This window comes from Schistocerca nitens, chromosome 6, assembly GCF_023898315.1.
Source record: "Schistocerca nitens isolate TAMUIC-IGC-003100 chromosome 6, iqSchNite1.1, whole genome shotgun sequence".
NCBI lineage: Eukaryota > Metazoa > Arthropoda > Insecta > Orthoptera > Acrididae > Schistocerca > Schistocerca nitens.
In genome coordinates, this window is record NC_064619.1 from 124,373,387 (window position 1) to 124,396,564 (window position 23,178).

At 41.4% G+C, this 23,178-nt stretch overlaps 1 protein-coding gene across 1 annotated transcript in view; it reads right to left on the bottom strand.

Moving 5' to 3' along the window:
• Nucleotides 1–22,730, bottom strand: part of LOC126263254 (protein commissureless 2 homolog) — a 229,486-nt gene extending 206,756 nt beyond the window's left edge. Inside the window, exon 1 of the mRNA XM_049960339.1 lies at nt 21,854–22,730. Within this exon, the coding sequence (XP_049816296.1) occupies nt 21,854–22,139 (286 nt within the window). The 5' untranslated portion in view covers nt 22,140–22,730. The remainder of the gene's footprint in view (nt 1–21,853) is intronic.
• Between the last annotated feature and the right edge of the window lie 448 nt (nt 22,731–23,178).

Below are 23,178 nucleotides of genomic sequence, written 5' to 3' on the forward strand. Positions count from 1 at the left end.
TCAGACACTCAGATCGGTGCCAAACGGTGTATGTCGACAGAGTATCAACCAAAACTCGGATTTAGTTCGTGCTATGTGCTGTCGTCCAGCAGAAACGTTAATTAAAAGGAACACCAGATTTACAGAGCATATCAAATGCATAATTGTGAGTTAGTAACACTGGATCCTCGTGCAAAGGGTCCTCGGTTCAAACCGCAATCATATTTTTTTTCTGTACTATGCGTGAAAGTGTTATACGCGACAACATGTTTATGACATGTAAAATGGCTGTTTGGAGTTAACAGCAATTTCCTCTTGGCAGTTTGCTTTCGCTTCGTTTCTTTGAAAGTAGTAATCTATACAGCACATTTGTCGTTTTACATAGTACACAATCAGCAGAGCAAAATAAAGAAACAACTGCATCATACATCCGCAAGTAATAATAATAATAATAACAGCAATTACAACACAAAGTAGCAGAATAGTATGCACATTTGAAGATTTCAAAAAAGCATACGATTCCAAATTTTACAAGAGAGGGGCATAGATCACAAAACAAGAGAAATCATAAAACAAACACTAATTGGCACGAAATATAAAGTAAAATTTATGGGGGAGATCTCAGAACCCTTCGACATTTAAACAGTTGTGAGACAAGGTGATGAATTCTCTCCTATTCTGTTCAACATTGTTCTAGACAAAGTTATGGAAGAATGGGAGAAGTAACTCAAGAAATGTGGGGTTTGGAAGCCAATCCGACTGGGCGTTGCCAAAAGCAACCTCTACATATCATATCTTGCATTTGCGGACGACCTGGCGGTATTAACAGAGGATGAACAGACTGTAGTCAAACAGCTGGAAATACTCAAAGGATGTGCAGAAAAAGTAGGGTTACAAATTTCATTTGGCAAAACTGAATTCTTTTGTTCAAGAACAGAAATTGCAAGCTTGAAAACAAAATATAGTAAAATAAACGGGGTCCCATACTTTAAATACCTTGGACAATTCATCGAACCGACAGGTATTAAAAAAATCTCACAGCAACATTGTCTCCAAAAAATTGAAAAAGGATTAGGGTTAACGCAAAACCTCTGCAACAAAGAATCAATGTCAAGAGGGGCAAAAATTCGACACTACAATACTGTCATAAAACCAGCAATCCTCCACGCAAGTGAAACACTAACCCTTAACAGAAAACAACATGAAGACATCAAAAAAGAAGAGAGGAAGATCATCAGGAAAATTCTAGGAGGAAGACGTACCCAAGACGGTAATAGACTACAATCAATTAAACCAAGAGAAAAGTTTTCAAACATCGAAAATGATATTAGGAAAAGGCGAATGGAATTCTTTGGTCATCTCAGCCGACTACCAGAAAATCGATTGACGAAGAGAATAATAGGTTATGTAACCACACTTAAGAATTCCATACCTTGGCTAGATGAAATTCAAAAGGACCTAAATAATGCAAACATAAGACCAGCCGACATTCTAGAAAGAGACACCTTCAGACACAAAGCAGACAAATGGGAAGTTGTATCACAGCAGCCAAAAGAAAAACAGTACAGACCAAACTGGTCGGATAAGCGTAAATAAGCCTTTACGGAAAGAATGAAAGCCTATTGGAAACACAAGAAGAACTCAAAGAAAAATTGATCGAGTTATTTGCTTAACGTCTTGCATTTGTGGGCAGAATTCGGCAGTAATAATAATAATAATAATAATAATAATAGTAGTAGTAGTAGTAGTAGTAGTACTTTTGTAGTTTCACATAGCATACAGTCAGAAGAGAAAAATAAAGAAACAACTACATCACATGTGCGGACGTAGTAATAATAATAACAATAGCAATAGTAAAAACAAACAAAATGATAAGATCATTAATAAGTACATAACGTTCAACTAACGAAGCAAAAGCAGACTGCCGTAAGAACATTGCTGCAAACTCCGAAAAATCCTTTTACCTGTCAGGAAAATGTTCTCCCTATAACAGTTTCATGCGTAAACAGTTACAAAAATTGTCACCACTGGTGTTTTACATCGGGACCATCGGTACGACAACTGCAGGCTCTACCAAATCATCCACGAGAGATTTACGAAACGACACGGTTTTCCTGTAGTCCGTAGTTCTGGTGTTACTTTTAATTACCGTTTATGCATGTTCCGGTGGACGCCAGCACATAGCACGAACTAAATCAGTGTTTTGGTTGATACGTACTCTATCGACAACGTTTGGTACCGATCTGAGTGTCTGAAATCTGGAGGTTTCGGTATCAGCGTCTTACCCACAGTGAAGAAGAAGGTGGAGCGACTGCGAGCACGTGATGTGTAACCTTAAGGCCCCATTAACGGATCGCGATCCACCGCATAGGCGACTGATGGCTCGTTGTTGTTGTTGTGGTCTTCAGTCCTGAGACTTGTTTGATGCAGCTCTCCATGCTACTCTATCCTGTGCAAGCTTCTTCATCTCCCAGTACCTACTGCAGCCTACATCCTTTTGAATCTGTAGATCACATGTATGTGGACAGTTCGCAGCGATCGGTCGCTGATCGGATGGAAAACCCCTTGCAATCTGATGGATCGCATGCGATTCATACTTGTAATACTGCTGCTTGGCTGGACATTGTGGATGCCATTTCTTCCTTTTCTTATTCAGCGTGATTGAGCAGTCTTGTTTCGTTTCGCCCACATTGAGTACGAACTTCACGTCACAATTTATAGTTATTCGGGGACCACGAACTACATCCTCCGATTTTTCAAGGATTAGCATTTTGAAGCTTGTGTTGCAAAAGGGAAGTTATAATAACAGCCTAGACACACTGGGCTCCTTCTGATCATTTCGAGTTATTTATGAAAAGTTACAAGCATTATTGAAGATTTTAAGTTCCTAACAGAACGACGTAAAATAATGTAATATTAAGGGAACATTTTAAATCAAATGTTTTGGGCAGATCCATTACACAGCTGTGTTCACGTCCTATATCATTTCATATAATCAAACTCTACCTCATACAACCCACTTGCTTCAGTGAAAAATGTAACATACCCGTAAAGTAACCTACAGTTCCCAAGAAAACCATTTCAAAACAAGTTTAATAAATCAGAATTTCTAATTTTTTAAATCATTATTTTATAAATTCATTATTTTCAGTTTTTGCAAGTATTTGTGGGGATACGGAGTTCAACAGCGGCTTCTGCTAAACAAGGCACTTAATTTTCCACAGCAGAACTTCTCGACAAAGTGGCGTTCATAATGCTGGTTGCAATTGCTGGGCATATCGCTCGTGTGTGGCGTGATCGAGGTGAGCGACCGAATGCAGGCGATATCGCATGCGTCGGATTGCCGCGATCCGTCGCTCGCGTGTGGGGCCTTCAGTAACACTTCTCTGACGCATCAACACCCTCCGTCCTAGGTGAGTGTTCAGAGACGCGACTGCTTAACGAACACAAAGGCCCTTTACCTAGACTGGAAAATCCACACAGCCTGCCCATCAACAGGTAGACGCCTTCTATTAGAGAGGAAGGCCAGCAAACTGCTCGCCTTAGCGGGCACGTGGGGAATTCCCCCAATCCGTCTGCTATGACAGTAAAGGGTCTCGCACTCCGAACTACAGGATAAGCTCAGACAGCCACTTAGGAAACGAGCAAAAGCGTTGACGCAGAATTCGAATCACGTTAGGCCTTCATTCTTCACACGCATGCGGTGTTGCAATGGATAAAAATCTACACGTGTAAGAAAAAAATCGAGGGTTTAATCTCTTACATAGAGCCTCTAAGCTACCAACTGAAAAAAAAAAGATCAATTCGGTTGCCCATCCAGCTGTGTTCTTTAGCAATTTATGAAGCCATATGCAGTCGATTTATGCAAACTGATGTCCCATCCTCAGCATCTAGACGCCACCAACAAACGAACTCGTAAAAACAGGGGTCATTAAGAGTTGCGTTCGTAAACGACTTCCAGTTCACTTGCTGTTTGGTTTGTTGGCTGGTGGTTGTCGCGGTCTTGTAAACAATGCAGACTTGGGATCTCGATTGGCGCCGAGCTTTCGAGTGCGACTGCTGGCAGTCTCTGTAAGGTGCCAGAGGATTGGATTTCATTATTTCGAAATCGATTGGTTTAGATAGGATCAGAATTATCGAACTGAATAAACAGTATGTGACAATATGTGTATAGCTAAACTTCAGGGTCCATAGATTATGGGATTGAGAAATGTCAAATGGAAGCTAATCCCTGGGGGTGGACAATTCGAGAGTTTGTGGCAAGTAAAACTTATTTGTGTTTTTTTCAGTGGTGGGAAGGGGGAGTGGGGGGGGGGGGGGGGAAAGCTACAGACATTAATAACGGGCCCGTGTACTGAGTCTTAATTGGCTGTTTGTTTGTTTGTTTGTTTGTTTTATTTGGCCTCTGGAGTTTCTGCTCTGTTTAGCCATCGATAATACGTTTACATAGAATACGTAATTGTACAAAGAAAATACAAAAATGCGTTCAAGCCGTCAACTTTTTCCATGACATTTGTTTAACAAGTAGAGTATTAAATAAACTAGACATATTTGTGGAATTAGATCACACTACTTCTTAAATTTAATTATAAGTGATACAGATACATAAAAATAGGGGTCCTAGATATTTTTCCCTATAGTCCTAAGAAAATTGACTGTCACTTTATACAGACGAATGTCTTTAGAAACCAAAAGACAAGAGGGAGAACGTAACCCGTACTCATCAAGTCGTCAGAAATGTCGATCGTTCATTGTCAAATTTGGAACGCGAAAACAAGATGTGATTTACATCATCTTCTGACTGGGAATCACATTCACTTGAGAGGGGAATCGTAAACGTTGAATGTATACAGATGTAGGGGAAACGAGGCATGGTTAAAGCAGCGTCGAATGATGGTGGAAATCGTAGATAGGTCCAAATGCGTCCTCGTAAACCACGGCCTTGTAAGGAAATTTTTGGTTGTAATGCTGGAGTCTCAATTGGAAGAGAGCGTCTAATAGTAGCGTCACCCCCGTGCTATTCTAGAAGAGCATGCTGTGTACCAAGCAACGGGTTCATCCTCTACTTTTCCCCCCTCAACATAAACAACACCACGCTGCACAAACTAATCAGAGTTAAATATACAGCCTCACTAGCACCGAAAATTGAATTAAATTGCAGACCGGCTCACCAGAATTTATTTTCAGATTACCATCAACAAAGCGAAACCTAATGTGACTAATACTACGGCGCAAAATCTCCAAACAATCTACCTGACCTTATGGAAAGAAAACTTACAATTATCGATGAAGCCACGTTTGGTCACAGTCTTAGGGTGGCGTGAACACTGGCTAGCCCCCACTCCCCTGCTGGCAAAGGTATATCTCGTTCGCATAAGCAAGATTTTGCAGTGACATTTCACTTAAAATAAATTAAAGTGTGAACACGTTTGTAAAATTATAATAGTCATAGCACAAAAATGTATGGTTTAATTACACATAAGACAGCTAGGTTTACGTGACTGACAACGAATCGACAAGTCTGGTCAGAGTTTGACCCCGGTCAGTCTTAGGATTTTTACCAGTTACTAACCACGTATTTCACGTTTGAGAACGTTTGTTTATGAGAAAAACGCCGAATTGCACGGTTCTTCCGAGGCCACGTAGAACGGTACGGCGAAGGCGAGAGTATGTGACTTAAAGTAGGACCATTAAAAGTACTATGATATGCGTTGCTGCCAGCTTTACGTAAGACGGTGTTAAAACAGTAACTTTCATCTGGCGTCCTCCTCTAATGTTGACATCAGCATGCAAAGGTTAATAAGCATGACTGTTTCCGTTGCTAGGTGACTAGCATCGCGTTTGCGCGGATTTCTGAGCCGTCATCCATGCACAGGCAGAGGGCGACATCACTTCGTGCCTAACTGAGGGATTAAATGCCTGTTTCTACACGGTCTTATGTGTAGTTAAAACTATACATTTTTGTGTTATAGCCACTGTATTTGGATACGCATTTATACTGTAAATTTCTCTCACAAAAAGAATGGTTCAAATGGCTCTGAGCACTATGGGACTTAACATCCGAGGTCATCAGCCCCTAGACTTAGAACTACTTTAACCTAACTCGGGGCACTGCAAAGCCTCCTCTACCTGAGTGTATGTCGTTCAAAATACGAGGACTTTAGAAATGACTCTTTGAGAGATAAATTTGCCGGCAGCTGTGGCCGAGCGGTTCTAGGCGCTTCAGTCCGGAACCGCGCGACTGCTACGGTCGCATGTTCGAATCCTGCCTCGGGCACGGATGTGTGTGATGTCCTTAGGTTAGTTTCGTTTAAGTAGTTCTAAGTTCTAGGGGACTGATGACCTCAGATGTTAAGTCCCATAGAGCTCAGAGCCATTTTAATCATTTTTCGTCCATATTGCACTTCCGTACAAGGCTCACTCCAGACAAATAACACCAGAAAAAGATTTCCTAACATTTAAATTTATATTAGATGTTAACGAATCTGCATTTCATATCCTCTCTACTTCGGCCATCATCAGTTCTTTTTCTGCCGAATAACAAGACTCACTGACTACTTTTAGCATTTAATTTCCTAGTCTAACTCCTTCAAAATCATCTCATTTAATTCGACTACATTCCATTGTCCTTGTTTTACTCTGATGATGTTCGTTTTATAACAATTTTCGAGAAACTATCCATTCTATTCAACTACTTTTCCAAGTCCTTTTTATAAAATAAAAAATGACTGATTCACATATTGCAATATTTTCATTGCAGTCAGGAATTGTAGTTTTGCTGAGGACGATGTAGGAAAGCGATTCGTGAAACGTGAACTAATGAATATTATGAGCTATGAAGAGTGCTTTCGATTAAATAATACCTTTATACTGGCACTGTCGCAAACTGCAGCTTTTCGACCAAAGAAATTGTAGCTGTCTTCAAGCTTTCGGATATTGTCCGTGGAAAGACGAGTAACTGTTGCTGATGAGAGCATGGAAGACATGACATTTGTATATATACAAAAGAACTTTAATACTGTCCTCGTAGGTAGCAGTTTTCAGCCTTTGAAACTTCATATCATTATCCTTTCGTTAGATATAAGGCGCAGTCTTCTTCGTCTATCGGCTCCTTAAACACATTGGATAGCGTTTTGCCGGCACAATATCGCCTGTCTGTATTAAGGTCCCTGAGCATCTCTGTCCCAAACCTGTTACCATTCTACCAGATCGTTTCTAAATTTGTTCGATGTCAGGCGTGTACATTTGATAAAGAGTCTTGGATCGATTGCATCAGTGTCTTCTGTGTAAAGATGCATGGCACATTCCAGACCTCTTCCGACAAATCTAAGTCTTACGTTCACAGCTCACCTACGACGGATTTCGTCGCCCCATTTCATTTAGCCTCTTAGTACTTACCCTAAATATTTAAAGGATGTGACCTGCTGCACATGCCTGCTACTAAACTTTCAATCTTATATTAACGAATTCTCTCTCTTTCTTATCGCTATTTCCTTTCATCTACCTACATTTAGAGAGAGCTGCCATTCGGTACACCAAGTGGAAATTTTGTATAAATCTTCCTGCATTTCCGTATCCAACGACGATACTTCCCAATACATAACGTCAACGTTTAATTTACTAATGCTGGTGATCATAGAAAAAAAATGGTATTGTATACTGAGAACATCAGAGTTCTTTTTACAATTCCTACGTGCAAACTCGCTGTTTCTTTCGTGTTTGTTGAACATTCGCCGTCCCTTATAGTTCACTAGGCTCTATTACTGAAAAATTCGTCGAGCCAACACAAGCCTCGGAAGATACTCCGTCTGATCATTAGTCATGGACATTAGTCGACGTCATGGTTCAGTGGCGGTCACCATTTCGTATCCATAGAGACTGAAACTACGTTTCTACTTTCATCTGTTGTTTGCAAGGTATTGTGCATGAACAAATCAAGCTTCGCACGAACGGTTTTTCCTGAACCCGCACCGATTTTTTTGAGAGAATCTTCTTTTCTTGTAGGAGAATCATAACACTGGGTTTACAATATGTTTTATGATCTGGCATCAGACGGATCTGTAATTGTCAGAACCAGTTCTTATACCCTTTTTCTAAACAAGAGTAACCTGCGCCCTGTTCTACTCACCAGAGACCACAGTTTATTTCGATTGGCTATACGTATTTCTAATTACATCGCCTGCCTTTCGGTACGAATGATTTTCTTCCCGGAGAGCGTTACTCTACTGCAGAAAAAAACTCACGGTGGTGTATGACATCCGCAACCATCTGACCTCTCCGGGCTGTCGCTACGGGCCAACATTTAACCTTCTGGCACAAACATGGCGGCCTAGAGGTAGACTTCAAAGTCCGAAGCTTCCTGCCCGACCGCAGGCTACCGTATCAGTAGAACCGAGGCAGACACCTCCACCGGAGAGCCCTGTACCCGCTGGCCTTTCCAAGTGTCCCGCAGAATTTCACCTGCAGAAATCTCTCGCTTAGCAGTTGACGCTACCCGTAGCTTCATCTTCCTCACTACGGGGCGGCATGTGGCAAGGCGAACACTGGGATGAAGCAAGCAATGTACATGGGACACTATTGACAAGTTTATTTGTTTATCGTCAAATGGTACTCGGACCACACCTTGCCTATCAAACCCAAGTTAATTTAGGCAAGTATTTGACCCATTTCTGAAAAAACTATTTGATGCAGGCCATTAACATTTTTACTGTATGTTACATGATGCTAATAGAGTCAATTGTACTAAAATCTACTTTATCCGTTTTATAGTTTTTAAGAAATACTTTTGTAGTGTCGGCAGACTTGCCAACACTACGCACACTAATTGAAAGAGGCGGCCAAGATGCACGCGCTAACTCACGAAGGATGGAGTGAGGTCTGAAACAGGATACGTAATGAATGCTATAAAGAAAAGTACGTAGCTCCTTGAATACTTAACTTTAATCCATCCTTTGTATACATCGTTCTTGATGATACAAGTGGAGATTGTGGCGATACAAGTGAGACTCTTTAGATACAAGCTATCTAAGGCTAATGGCGCCTTGCTAGGTCGTAGCCATGGACTTAGCTGAAGGCTATTCTAACTGTCTCTCGGCAAAGGAGAGAAAGGCTTCGTCAGTGTAGTCGCTAGCAAAGTCGTCGTACAACTGGGGCGAGTGCTAGTCCGTCTCTCGAGACCTGCCGTGTGGTGGCGCTCGGTCTGCGATCACTGCCAGTGGCGACACGCGGGTCCGACATGTACTAATGGACCGCGGCCGATTTAAGCTACCACCTAGTAAGTGTGGTGTCTGGCGGTGACACCACAACTTTTTTTTAAATTTATTAACAGAAAATATTAAGGTTTTTCAGCAGAAAATATTTTTGTGAACTTCCTAATGGGGGAATATTAATGAATGTAGTACCAGAGGTGGTTTTTTATGTTAGGCAGAGTCTCTGAAAATTTCATTCATTTATCTATGGTAGTTTATCATTCAATGCGGCATATGTACTGAAAATTTTAGTCTGTCGAAAATTGACTTTAAAGAAAAAACTTTTGAAATTTGTTACTTACAGTTAATTAAAACTGTCCTGCTGCATATGATGGCCCTTCTTTGGCCTCTAGCAAGTCTTCCAGCTTCTTTTTCACCTTCCTGGATGTTTGTCTTGCTTTCTTGACCATATTAGAGATGCAGACCTGTCTGCATCGGCTATCCTCATTTTACCGCAATGTTGCAGCCCAGTGATCGTATTTTCACCAGGATTAATTTCCAGCTTTTTCAGTACCCAACACTTTCCAATATTAATACAACTGAATGTAATAACAGCATCATGAACTCCTAGTTTCATTGTATGCATGCCTACAAATACAGTTTTAGGAAGGCGGTTCCAAATTATGCTGTTGAAACATCCATTTGGATCCTGTGTCTGCCCATGCAGACATTTTCTTAGGTCAGGATGAGCCAAGTCTCTGAAAATAGGTTTAATTGCTGTAATAACAGCAGCAGGAAGAGAAAGCTGGTGAGAATAAGATTCTCCAGTTGCCTGAGCCCTATTGTATTTGCAACACGAATTTTCTCCTGATGGACACAATCCATGACATGGCTTATCATCAGTAGAGGACTTATGGAAGAATATGGCCCAAACATCTCTCTTCATTGCCTCCAGATTTTCTTTATTTCTCCTAATTGCCTGCCCATAGTATACCTGCACGTTTTCTATTTCAGTTTTAGTTAACCGACCCTGTCCGGTCAACAATTTTCCATCTTCTAATATTTTTCCTCTCATAAAACAGTTAGTTTTCTCAGCCTTGTTTCCAAACGTTTTTGAACATGGCCTACACATTCTATTTTGCTAATAATGGCATCTCCATATGGCTTAGAGTTGATAGTGGGTGGGTTGACAGTGGGTGACAAAAAAGTGGGCGTGGCACATAAACACACGTGGTAGGAAAATGCTCTTTAAATGCTCGAAAAAAATTTTTTTCAGCAAAATCCTTTTCAGAGTACGTAAATAAAATCTTAATTTATCGAAATATGATGAAAACAGAAAATCGATTTTTTTCGACCTGAACCACGGTGTGGTCCCCTTAACACTGTTCTAATGTATCTTTCATTACGGTCAAACAACTGAATTACTTTACGGCAATGACAGCTGAATATTGAAGGAAGACATTTTTCGTTGTTTCCACCAAACCTGCAATTTACATAGTAAATATTGATGGCACGTGGATCACAACATGCTGGGTAATGAAGGTACCACGATAACACAATTGTATGCTATGCTCATACACTGACATACTACAGTAAGGTATAACAATAATTGAGACTTGTTTTAACGCAGGTCTGAGCTACATGTAAAGTGTGATGACATGAATAGATTGCCCAAATTAAGTATATCCCAAATACAAAATACTTCAGTAGTTACCACCTGGGTCATATTATTATTAATACCTTTATTGTCCACATTCGACACATCCACTCACAAAATTTTGTTATCTGTAATAGGTGGCTTGTGAAAATGGGCAAAGCCTGAAACTAGTCAGCGAATAAATAAATAGCAGTTTTGGTGCAAACAAAACTGTCTTTCGTTCAACATTTGAGAGGTACAAGACGCGACGAACTGAAAAGCTTTATACAGACGAACATATTGCTACAGCTTTCTCTTGAAGAGCATACAATAAAATTACTGAAGCGCTAAAGCAAATCTTTGTTTACAATGTTATTAGACACAGGTCAAGTTCAAAAATGGTTCAAATGGCTCTGAGCACTATGGGACTCAACTGCTGAGGTCATTAGTTCCCTAGAACTTAGAACTAGTTAAACCTAGCTAACCTAAGGACATCACAAACATCCATGCCCGAGGCAGGATTCGAACCTGCGACCGTAGCGGTCTTGTGATTCCAGACTGCAGCGCCTTTAACCGCACGGCCACTTCGGCCGGCACAGGTCAAGTAAAAATAATAAAAGTTGGCATACTTTTGTTTTCACTCGATAATGTCATGCGGCAGGCGTATCAGATTTGGGATAATTCATCAAACCCGACTAAAGTAATCCGGTCCAAAGCAGTGCAATACGAGTTATCTGAGAAGTCAATTCAAGTTCATTTTCCAGAAGTCTATTCAAAGAATTGAGAAAAGTGCTAATGCTTTCTTACTAAAATTTATCATTTAAGTAAAAACATCTCCTCTCTTTCAAACGGAGAGCTCAGTTCATGCAATCAGTACCCGGAACAAGACTTAATCACTTACTTTCGGCGTGAAAGGTGTCCATTTTTCAGGGCTACACATTTTCACTAGCTTCCCAGGAATTATAAAAAATGTAGTTACTAATCAATTTCAGTTTAAAAGGAGCTTAAAGGATTTATTGGTGGACAACTCCTTCGACTTCGTTGATGAATTTCTTTGCACAAACAACTGATGTACTTATTGTTAACTGTATTTCTTAATGTGCGTGCTATGTGACACTACTCTTGCATTGTTTCAATGGATTAATGCTGTTTTCAAACTTTTTTTGTGTGTGGTTGGCTTCAACAACTTGGGAATTATTGTATGCACTTTAGTGTGTATACTTTCAAGCGTTTTTAGTACGACTTTTTATATGAAAACAAAAAAGTATAATTTTGATGCTTTTTAATCAGCTTTTGGATATGCAGCTCATTTATTTTTTCCGTGTTTGCAGTTAAAACTATTGGACATAGGTTCCGCCTTTTATGCAAAAGACTGTTTATTCTTGTTAGCCAAACATCTTTCGCTACCTCTGTTCCAGTGGGTTTCGTTTATCGAAAAACCGTATTTTACATTATATGGTTTTGTACGACTATCTGTATGGCGTCCTGCACTGATAGCTTGTCACGTTTTATTGTAACTGATCCTGTTTCTTTCGCGTTCTATGGGCACTGCACACACATACTTAATTTACTTTGTGTAATTTCGGTTATGTATCGCGTTTTTCGAAGTAAAAAGGCGTTTGTATAACGGTAATTACACAAAGTACATGTAATATATGTGTGAGTGCCCATAGAACGCGAAAGAAGCCACAACAAAATATGACGAGCTATCAGCGCAGGACACCACACAGGTGGACCTGCAAAACCATACAATAGAAATCCACTTTTTCAATGAACAAAACCCACTGATGATGGCACAGAGATGCCGAAACATGTTTGGCTAAAAAGAAAAAAAAGTGTTTTGCATAAAAGGCGGATTCTATATCCAATACTTTTTAATCAGGGCGAAAATGGAAAAGATGAATATTTTTTAGGATCTGGGAAGGAACGCTAACAAATCAGTTATTTTGCAAATATCTGTTACATATTTTTTGTTTCACTGATACGTTCTAAGTTCCCGAGAAACGTGTTACTTTGGGTCTACGCCCTGCGGGATGAACAGAGTATCGAATCCCGGCTACCCACACTTCTGTGTAGAACTTAGAACGAAAGTAACTCAGCGTGATATGTCACTGGTAAGAAACGTAGCTCGATGAAACTTGGAGAAAGAACTGTTACAGTATGGTACAGAAGGTAATTGAAAGAAATAGGCAATGACAGGAACAGAAATGTCTCTGTTATTCAAAGAGTTTTATTCAAAGGAGTACAGTATAACAATAATGTTGACCTGTGTGTGTAGCGCGTTGAACGATTTAGAGGCCATACTCCCACGCGACATTATACCTCCCCACACCACAGCACTTGGACCACTCGAACGATTACGTTTGACTACGTTCCTGGCTGCATTACGTGTTCCCATCTCTCGTCCAGCATTGTTGAACACAATCGTTTTTGGTGATCCTGCTGTGGGAAGGCATAATGTTGTATGGATATGCTTACCTCAAGTGTCATTTTATTGGTCTCATTGTGTATTTATTTCAGTTACCGTCTGTAGTACACTACAGCAGTTCCTGGTCCAAGTTTTATCGAGCTATGTTGCTTGACAGTGACGCACCATGCCAAAGTTACTTTCGTCCTTAAGTTTTTTGCACACCGGTCTATAATCACTACACAGAAACACAAAAAGAATATCGCGGTGCAGTTATTTATCGACAAAAGAAAAGCATAAGGTGTCATTTAATAAAATGAAACTAAAAATGCGAATAGTGCGACTCGTCAGGTAAGGGTACAGCAGTTTCAAAAACATAGTCCACACAGACTGATTTTTCAGGTTGCATTGTCTAAGTCACTAGAACCAATGTATTATTGACCTATAACCCCGCTAACTGAGCAATATTCACAGACTTACATTATACAAGAAACGGTAGTCCTCCTTTATTTAGTTGCAAGTCTAGTGTGACACAGACAGCCGTGCAATCAACATACATTGCATCTGTTGCTGTCTTAATCCTATTGCTGACATCGTTAAATATTCGCGGTCGAATAGTAATTTGCCGAATAATATTACTCTAACAAGCGAGTTGTTATCCGAACAGCGGCGGGAATATCTTGTTCGCGTCATAACTACAGTAATATGTTCCAGTTCCAAGTTTTTTGTGTAGCGGGGCATACATTGTCTCTGCGGCGGAAAATATTTTCAAGTATTGACTCGACGGCTTGATGTTAATTTCATTCAATTTATTGACGTGTAATGGCTGATAAACATTTCACTGCGGACAGGAAAGACGATGGGCCATGCTTGCAGCGTGTTAAAGTTGACACGATGCCAAGAGAAGAGGGATTCTAACATTCCATCCTAAAGCTGCAGAAGTAAAATGACCACAAGTACTGCACTGACGATGTTCTATAGGTAGAGGTTTCTGCGGCGCAGTCAAGAAAGTATGTAGGTGAAACTTCACAAAATTTGTCACGCAGAACTGAACTTCAAGGTAGCAATGATACACCCAAAAAATAAACCTATAGAGTGAATTCGGTTTTAAAAACTACAGTATTAAGCGAATGATCATGCACGGAATACAAACCATAGTTGCTACGTTTCACAACAGAGAAAACTGCACAAGCATTAAGAGACTTCTCTGAACATAATCACAGTTTCAGAGATGAATCATAAACATGTAACAGTAACGAAAATAGTCATTCCAGAAGTAATGCCAGACAATGTGCAAAAGGCTATTCGATGAAAGAAGAACGGAAATATTTCTGGAGATAACTGTGTTGCCATAGAAATGGGTAATGCTGCAGGCAAAGTAATATTAAAGAAACTTTTAAAAAATCGTTTACAGAAGAAAAAGACAGTTCGTCAAAACAGCAAGAATCCTGTTGTCATTCAGAAGAAATTACAAATACAAGATATAAAATACTACACACCTATTAGCCTCCTCTCTATAAGGTACAACATATGTTGTGAAAAATACCAAAAAGTAAAGGAAAAAGAAAACATGTAACAGAAAAGTAACAACATAAGTTTGAGTCTGGATGCAAGCCAATGGACCAGTTACATACCTGAATGAAATTATAAAACGAAACAATGAATACAAATTACCACATTGTAAGGGATTCGAAACAACAAACGTCTGTTTCGAAAAATCTCTGTTGACAGCTCCTTAGAATCAAAGCCTTAATTGTATCTTTGCTAGTGTACTGAAGAATATGTGTCAATGCTATACAGTTAAATTCCATCAAACTTCAGGAGGACAGTGAGAAATTCAGACTTGGAAGAGGAGTTAGACAAGTGACACCGTACGGCCCCAAGGCTATTCTCATCATTTCTAGAGGACCGGAAAACTTGTTAAGTGAAATATCTGAAAGATATTCGTTTTATGTGTGACACTGTATTATTTGTCCCTAGTGAAGATACACCTCAACAATCAGTCAATTAAAGATATTAATAGAACAACTATTTAAACTCACATTTACGCCATAGGATATCTTCACGATTTTCTTTGTTAAGGGCAGTTGAAGACAACGAAATGGATGGCCAGTGAAATAAACAGGAAAATAAAAAAGGCCAGGAGGGTTTTTGGTAATTTAAACAGTGCCTGCAAAATCAAGTTTCCGATATGGTTGAAAACTGCATCTTGAAAACACTGCGTAGTTTTGGTGGCTCCTGCGGAACACGGCACCCGATCCTGAAAAATTGGACATCAGCAAAGACATCTATAGCTGAGTGTAAAGCAGGAACTGGTAATCGATTTCTGCAGTTATCACCTAATGTGATACCTTCTATCGTTGGTTGGTAAGATAAACGGTATAACTTACGTTGATAAAATTTCGGAAAACGAACATCAAACTCGGCCAGTATTTTTCCCGTTTGAGCTCGCTAAACCATTCAGTGAGCTCATTCGAGAACCATTTGCAGATTGCTAGAAACCAAATTTTATTTAATGGTTATGCTGAGATTCATTAAAAAAACTGAACTCATCAAACTGCTGCGTTTGTGAAATACAGACGCCAGCATTGTGAAAAATGTGATGTAACTTTCCACGACATGAGGCAGTGTAACGATTCTCCGAGAACTGCAAGCACCTTCACTGAGCGAACGGGTCAGCGCTGATGTCAACCACTGGGGGTGACTCACGACATAACCTTCTCCGGCGCAGCCAGCAGGTAGCAGGATTGTAAGATCAGACCCACGTGTGCCCGCGCAACACACCTTTGGTATACAACAGACGGACAAACACGTGGTTAGTTAGCGCACGAACTGCAGTTACAAACAGCAAACTTAATCAGACGTCATCACGCAACCGTCTGCAAGGTCAACTCTGGAATGTCACTCTTCCACTCTAAGCGAGATCAGGTTCAAGGTCTTTTTCCCATTGACTTCCGCCTAAAGCCGTGACACGAATAACCATGACAGATAGCCCACGAGGAACAAGTATCACAGCAGTGTATTATAGTAACTCCATGCATAATCTGCGCAGAAAAATGCACAAAACTCGACGTCAGTTGCTCGAGGTTGGGTTCTCCATGACAATGCTCTCCCGCATATCGGCAACGTTGTAGCCCAAAAACTGCGCGAATACGGGTGGGAAGTGTACCGCATCCTCCCTACAGCCCGGACATGAGTCTACTAGACTACGACTTGTTGGCGATTTTTAAAATCCGTGTATGCTCGGTCTTAATGTTTTCCATTGTGTTTTCTGAAGATGTGGTAGCAAAGAAAAAAGTTATTATTGCGTCCGACAGAAAATGAAAAAAATTATATTCGCTTCAAGTTATAAAAAAAGTTAAAAAAATTGTTCAGTCGTCTCCAGTCTTCTTCATCAGTCGCAGAGTTGTGGTGGACCCTCCGTCGACCTTTTCTGGGCGCAAATTTCACTGAGTGGTGATTCCTCTGGGTGCAATTTACATTTTCAGATACTTATAGGAAACGGTCCGGCGGCAACATTAACAGGCGTTATATCGCTGTACACTTATTTGCAATAGATTTCGGATGTCGTTTAATAAGGATTACTAGTCCATTAAAAACCTTCTTGCCTTAGTATTTCTGTTGATATAACAAGTACGACTATTTTTATTACTCATGTAATAAAACTAAGCGCCCGTATGTGTACCATCATCTGCCGAAAACGTCGTTTTTATCTCTCGAACCATTCACGAAATAAAAGGATTTTACTACCTTGTACGATACAATAACTGTTAGTTTCCCCTGATCTTGCTTCTTGTTTCCACTGTGGATACTGCACCTCGCAGATGGAAACATTATCGACACACCTTCCTACAAAGTAGAAAGTCTGGAATTCACCGTAATAGTTGCGGTAGTTGCGGCGCTAGGTGCGTATAGGAGGAAGCTGTAGTTTATCGGCTTGCTTTTGAACGTCTCCTTTCAGAATACTGTCGCGCTATAGCGTCTCTTATCTACTTCTTCAGTTAATCCAATTCGATAAGGACGCCAGCTCAACGAACCATGTTAAGCGTGTTCCTGGCTCTCTCCGATTACTGCATATCGCCATGCCACGCTCCGCTAGTCGTCACCTGCACAAGCTTCTTCGGCACGCTGAAAGCTTCACCTTGATCGAGACTGACCTGCGCCAGTTCTGATGACCTCTATGCTTACTGTCAAGGGGTAACAGGTTGAAAGAAAAGTTTCCTAGTTTTCCAAACCAAATTCCACACACAGATTAATAAGATCAGTTTACCATTCTAGCAGCATTTATATTTTTACATACATCACCTGTTTCAGATATTTTTTCGAGGATAAAATAGCGTGAAAATAAAAGATGTGGAAAAGGCAAGACATTTTAGAAAATCACAAGTTATCTTTAACATAAGTTACTTCTTAGGTGCTTGTCAGGGGGCTGGCCCACGTGGACGGGCATGTATCGGTCATCTGAAGAAAACATTCCGACCAGGTGGTGGTGTTAACCGCACATATCACCAACAACAAAATATACAACATCTATCATGAGTCCGTAGCTAGAACTGCCAAACCAGAACAAGAAAAGATTGTCCGCTAGTAAAGAAATAACAGACTGATTAACCCCGTCCCCCTACATTCTGTCTCCAGACTTGTATTCAGAATTGCTATACGGTAAGTTTACGGCTCTATTTTATATCTTGCAAGTCATGGAATGGTCAAAGACGCGATGGCTCATTCCTGTTGTAGTTCTTAAATCAACTTGTGTGACGTACGTACTTCTTAAATTTCGGATGAGTGCTTTCCAAATGATGTATCCGCCTGAACTGCAATTTTATTACGCTGAAGTGATGCACTTAGCACATGTGTAAACAAATTATTAGATTAAAACATGTTATATTTTTTATTGTTGTTATTAAAATGCTTTGAATATGTCACTCTAGACTAGGGGCCAGGAAAAGTTATATTTGTGTGGGCGGCGAGGACAGTAATTATGGACATGGACAAGCTAACTACGTTACTTACTGAACTACAGCAAAAAATCTCCCTCTATTCAGAACAAAGACGCCGTCGATAAAACATTTTATTCAGTGTGTACTGCAGTAGGTGAACACTTCGCTGTTGATGCAGCAATCAATTTGGATGATTAACGTGAGATATTTGATGGTTTTAAGGAGATAACTTTGTTTACTTGGTGTGTGAGTCTTTTTGGTGTGTGTTGAAGTGTTTCCCCACCCTTGTCATCTACCTTTTGTTCTATGGCCATTAATTAACCAGATTTTTATTTCCATACACGCAGAAGAAAATAAGCACAAAGTAAACAAACAGCTCGTCCATCAATATCGAAACACTTATCGTGTTGACAACCTTAATTGATTTTGTTATTGAAATGTTTACATGATATAGTAATTACACACCAAAGAGGGTCCGAAAAGTAAGGAAATGCAAAGCGAACATGTATCGAAAATCTGTTAAGTACAGTGGAAATGCGTCTCTCTAACTCTGATTCCACGAGAGCAGGCACACAGCCCTTCCGGACATCCAAAACTTCAAGTGTTTTTTAACTATGCAGGATGTTCAGAAATTCCCGTTTACTAATTTCTAGGACTTGTAGAGGGGAATGGGTACATAATATTTTGAATAGGAACCGTGTTCGGAAACGTACCGTTTCATCAACTTCTACTTGAGGAATAACGATTCGAAAGGAATCATAACGAAACGTCCATTTTTCACTTCAACAAATTTGTTGTACAAACACTTAAACATTACGTGTTTATATTACCCCCAAAACGAAAAGAACCCAGCATACTGTACTTACTGAACAGTACTTATGCATTACAACAGCCGCTCGACGTGGCGACCACCAACCTTGTTACAGACATTCTCACTTACGAAGCATATTTTGGTACGTACTCTCCATTCCACCTGCTCCCTCTTCAGTTTCTACTGCAAAAGAACTCGTGCCAGCAGATCTTCCAATGTCTCTACAGGAGTCTCGTAAATTAAACTTTGCATACGACCCCACAAGAAGTAGCCCATAGGAGTTAAATCCGGCGTCCATCCGGTTGATCCACTACGGCTTGTCATCATTCACCATATTGTCTTTTGAGATGTGTATGAACTGCACGTGAGAAGAGGAGGATGCTAAGTTCACCCAACCTGGATATGATGTGACGTCATTATGACGTATATACCCTTTAGTCGATTAGCACACCTATCGACTTTTACGAACGTTCGAGATTCTAAACTGTCGTTAGCTAGTGGTTTGTTCTGATACGTGCGATTCTGAAAACAGCTCAGTGTGGCAGCGTATACGTATTTCGCCAAAATAAAAGAGCTGGATACTAATAGAAATATTCGTGACCGTGGCCTTGAAAACACCACGTAAAAAAGTGAAGTCTTCTTATGTCCCGATCAGATTAGATTGTGTGATTGTTGTATTGAATGCTAACGCCGAAAATAATATTTATTTATTATCAACATTTTAGTATGGTTTCATACAATTGGTCTTGTCAGTACATATTAGATTGTAGCAGCATACTCTTGCCGACTTTTTTTCTTAATTTATACAGCTGAAAGAGAACTCATGCAAGTTTGTTAGCTAAGTAATTTATATGTCCATCCCAAGATAGTCTTTTATCAACCATAATTCCAAGTAATTTTACACTCGGACCGCAGAGACAGGTACCTTAGTGTCCAGTAATGACTGATGTGTAGAATGACTTAATTTCGAACTTAAAAAGAAAAATATGAGGCATTGTTGAAGAAAAATCGTCAACCGGAGATGAAATACGAGGGGAAGTGGATTTCTCAATGTAATCTTAACCAAAGGTTAGTGTCTAGTACTGATTGACGTATGAAATGATTGAATGCAGTGTCAAAGCATTCCATGGTGGTATGATAGTGTCAAAGCATTCCATGGTGGTAAGATTTCCTCTCATTAGTCTCTCGAATGCTGAACACATAATTAGAGACGAGCAAACGAAAAACAACGCACAGGACACAAACACAGTATAATACACGATTTAAACGCAAGGAACGCAAAACACATTTAGACGAATGGCGCAGAGCACAGCGCTACCCTGTCACAATCTCTCGAAAGTTCACAAAGGTCGAATAGTCAATATACGGTTTCTATCATTTTCGATGTAGCGTGTATACGTCATAATGACGTCACATCGTATCCAAGTCCGGTGAACTTAGCATCCTCCGTGAGAAGATAGGTGGTGCGCCATCATGCTGCAACCACATTTCCTGGCGGTCATTCAGTGGCAAAGCTTCCAGTAACGTCATACTGTCTACCCTACTGGTACCAGGACAAGCAACTGTGATGCGAATTTCTCTTTCTCTCAGCAGACGTGGACGCATTACACATCTGAAGTAGACCGTCGTAGAACGGAGACGGCACGTTTCCGGAGATGGGTTCCTGTTCACAATATCATGTACTCACTCCCCTCTACACGTCCTAGAACACCCTGTATACTATTCCAAAGCATCCATTGATGATGCCTTTAATGTGGATGACTAAACGCATCCGGGAAACTGAAAATCAGTATTGCTGCATCATTTTTTTTATAGAGTGCTACGGCAAATTCGAACAAACTTGTAATATGTTTGTTGTTGTTGTGGTCTTCAGTCCAGAGACTGGTTTGATGCAGCTCTCCATGCTTCTCTATCCTGTGCAAGCTTCTACTTCACCCAGTACCTACTGCAACCTACCTCCTTCTGAATCTGCTTAGTGTATTTCATCTCTTGGTCTCCGTCTACGATTTTTACCCTCCACGCTGCTCTCCAATACTAAATTGGTGATCCCTTGATGCCTCAGAACATGTCCTACCAACCGATCCCTTCTTCTAGTCAAGTTGTGCCACAAATTTCTCTTCTCCCTAATTCTATTCAATACCTCCTCAGTAGTTATGTGATCTACCCACCTTATCTTCAGCATTCTTCTGAAGCACCACATTTCGAAAGCTTCTATTCTCTTCTTGCCCAAACTATTTATCGTCCGCATTTCACTTCCATACATGGCTACACTCCATACAAATACTTTCAGAAACGACTTCCTGACACTTAAATCTATACTCGGTGTTAACAATTTTCTGTTCTTAAGAAACCCTTTCCTTGCTATTTTCAGTCTACATTTTATATCCTCTCTACTTCGACCATCATCAGTTATTTTGCTTCCCAAATAGCAAAACTCATTTACTACTTTAAGCGTCTCATTTCCTAATCTAATTCCCTCAGCATCACCCGATTTAATACGACTACATTCCATTATCTTCGTTTTGCTTTTGTTGATGTTCATCTTATATCCTCCTGTCAAGACACTATCCTTTCCGTTCAGCTGCTCTTCCAGGTCCTTTGCTGTCTCTGACAGAATTACAATGTCATCGGCGAACCTCAAAGTTTTTATTTATGTTACTGTTATGGATCGAGTGCTTACAAGCATTTTTGAGAACTGTTGACGAACACTGCAAGACGCATCAGCTCTGATCAGGGACGCTATCGTCCAGTCTGGCGACTTTGACGTCATACAATCGAACATATTTCAACTACGAAAGTGTCACAGTATCGGAGTGTTTAGGCGGGGATGTTATCTAAGCCTTCAGACAAATTAGTAACCTGGAAAACAGGGGCGGCGCGCGGCACACGTACCTCTGGTCTTCCACTGGCGGAACTTGTGGTAGAGCAGGCAGGAGCAGACGCAGCAGATGCAGCTGAAGATGAGCAGCGTCAGCACGGCGCCCACCCACACGTCCGCCATGATGCGTTCGTAGTCGTCGGCGGGGGCGTCGGGCTGCCCGTACGGCGGTTCCCCCGGCGCCCCGTCCACTTCGTCGTCGCCGGGCAGGGCCAGCTCCAGGCCGCCGGCGGCCGACGCCACCTCCGCCACCAGCACCGTGAAGTTGTGCGCGCCAGCCTCCAGCTCGCGGATCAGCATCTTCGGCTCCCGCTCGGAACTGTTCTATTAATACGCCACTGAAGCTCTCGCACGACTCGACGCACAGGCTGACACACTAGCTACTCGTCTGCGCCGCACCAGACGTAAACACTGCAACCACTATGCCCTACAGCGGAATCGTCCTCTGCTGCTTGTTTTCCTCAGTACCGATAAGAGCGAGTGTCTGCGCCAATTGCCGGCCGCGGAACTACCACAGCAGGTGTCGCTTGCTTGTTGACTGACCGCGACGCGACCCGCGTCACCGCTTTTATAATCCGTCAGGGTCTCGTCGTATCTGGGGACGGCGATATCGCGGAAGCTGTTCACTCACAGGTAGAAGTAAACAGTGTCGGAGCCGGTCCTTTAGCCGGAGCAGTAGAGAGAGAGAGAGAGAGAGAGAGAAAGAGAGAGAGAGAGAGAGACCGTTAGTTAACGACGCGCAGCTTGTCTCCTAATCGTGTCACGGAAGGCACTGGCTGCTGTTGAGTGACGTCACGGCAGTGCTGTAGTGGTATGGGGCGCCGCAAATGCGCGCGGCGCTGCGAGCCATACTGGCAGGTGGCAACGGGCGAGCGACTACTGTGCGTCGCGCACGACGGCAGCGCTGAGACTGAGCAGAACCCGAGGCGCGAGCGCTTCATATAAACCACAACACAACAGGGCCGGGCGCTGAGCGGCGCGCGACGCACAGGGGCACTGCGTCACGCTGCGCAGCCTGCAGCTCCAGCGTCTCTCACAGTGGAACGGCCCCATTACACCCTGCACTTCAGAACTACGTAAGGCCTTGTACACACGGACAAGGGTGTACCCAGGATCTGAACCACGAACCTACTATGCTGTCATAGTAGGAGGAGGGGTGATACTCCTACGTGGCGCGTCCCAGGTGGCGGATAGGGAAGTCCTCACCGGTTTACCGGCGGACTTGAGTGAAATAAAATAGCTCTCGCGGACCAAACACACCCTCTGCGGTTAACAACCGCAGTTGTAAATCGGAGCTTGCTCCAACTAAGGTTGACAACCTTCGAAAGTCAAAAATGGA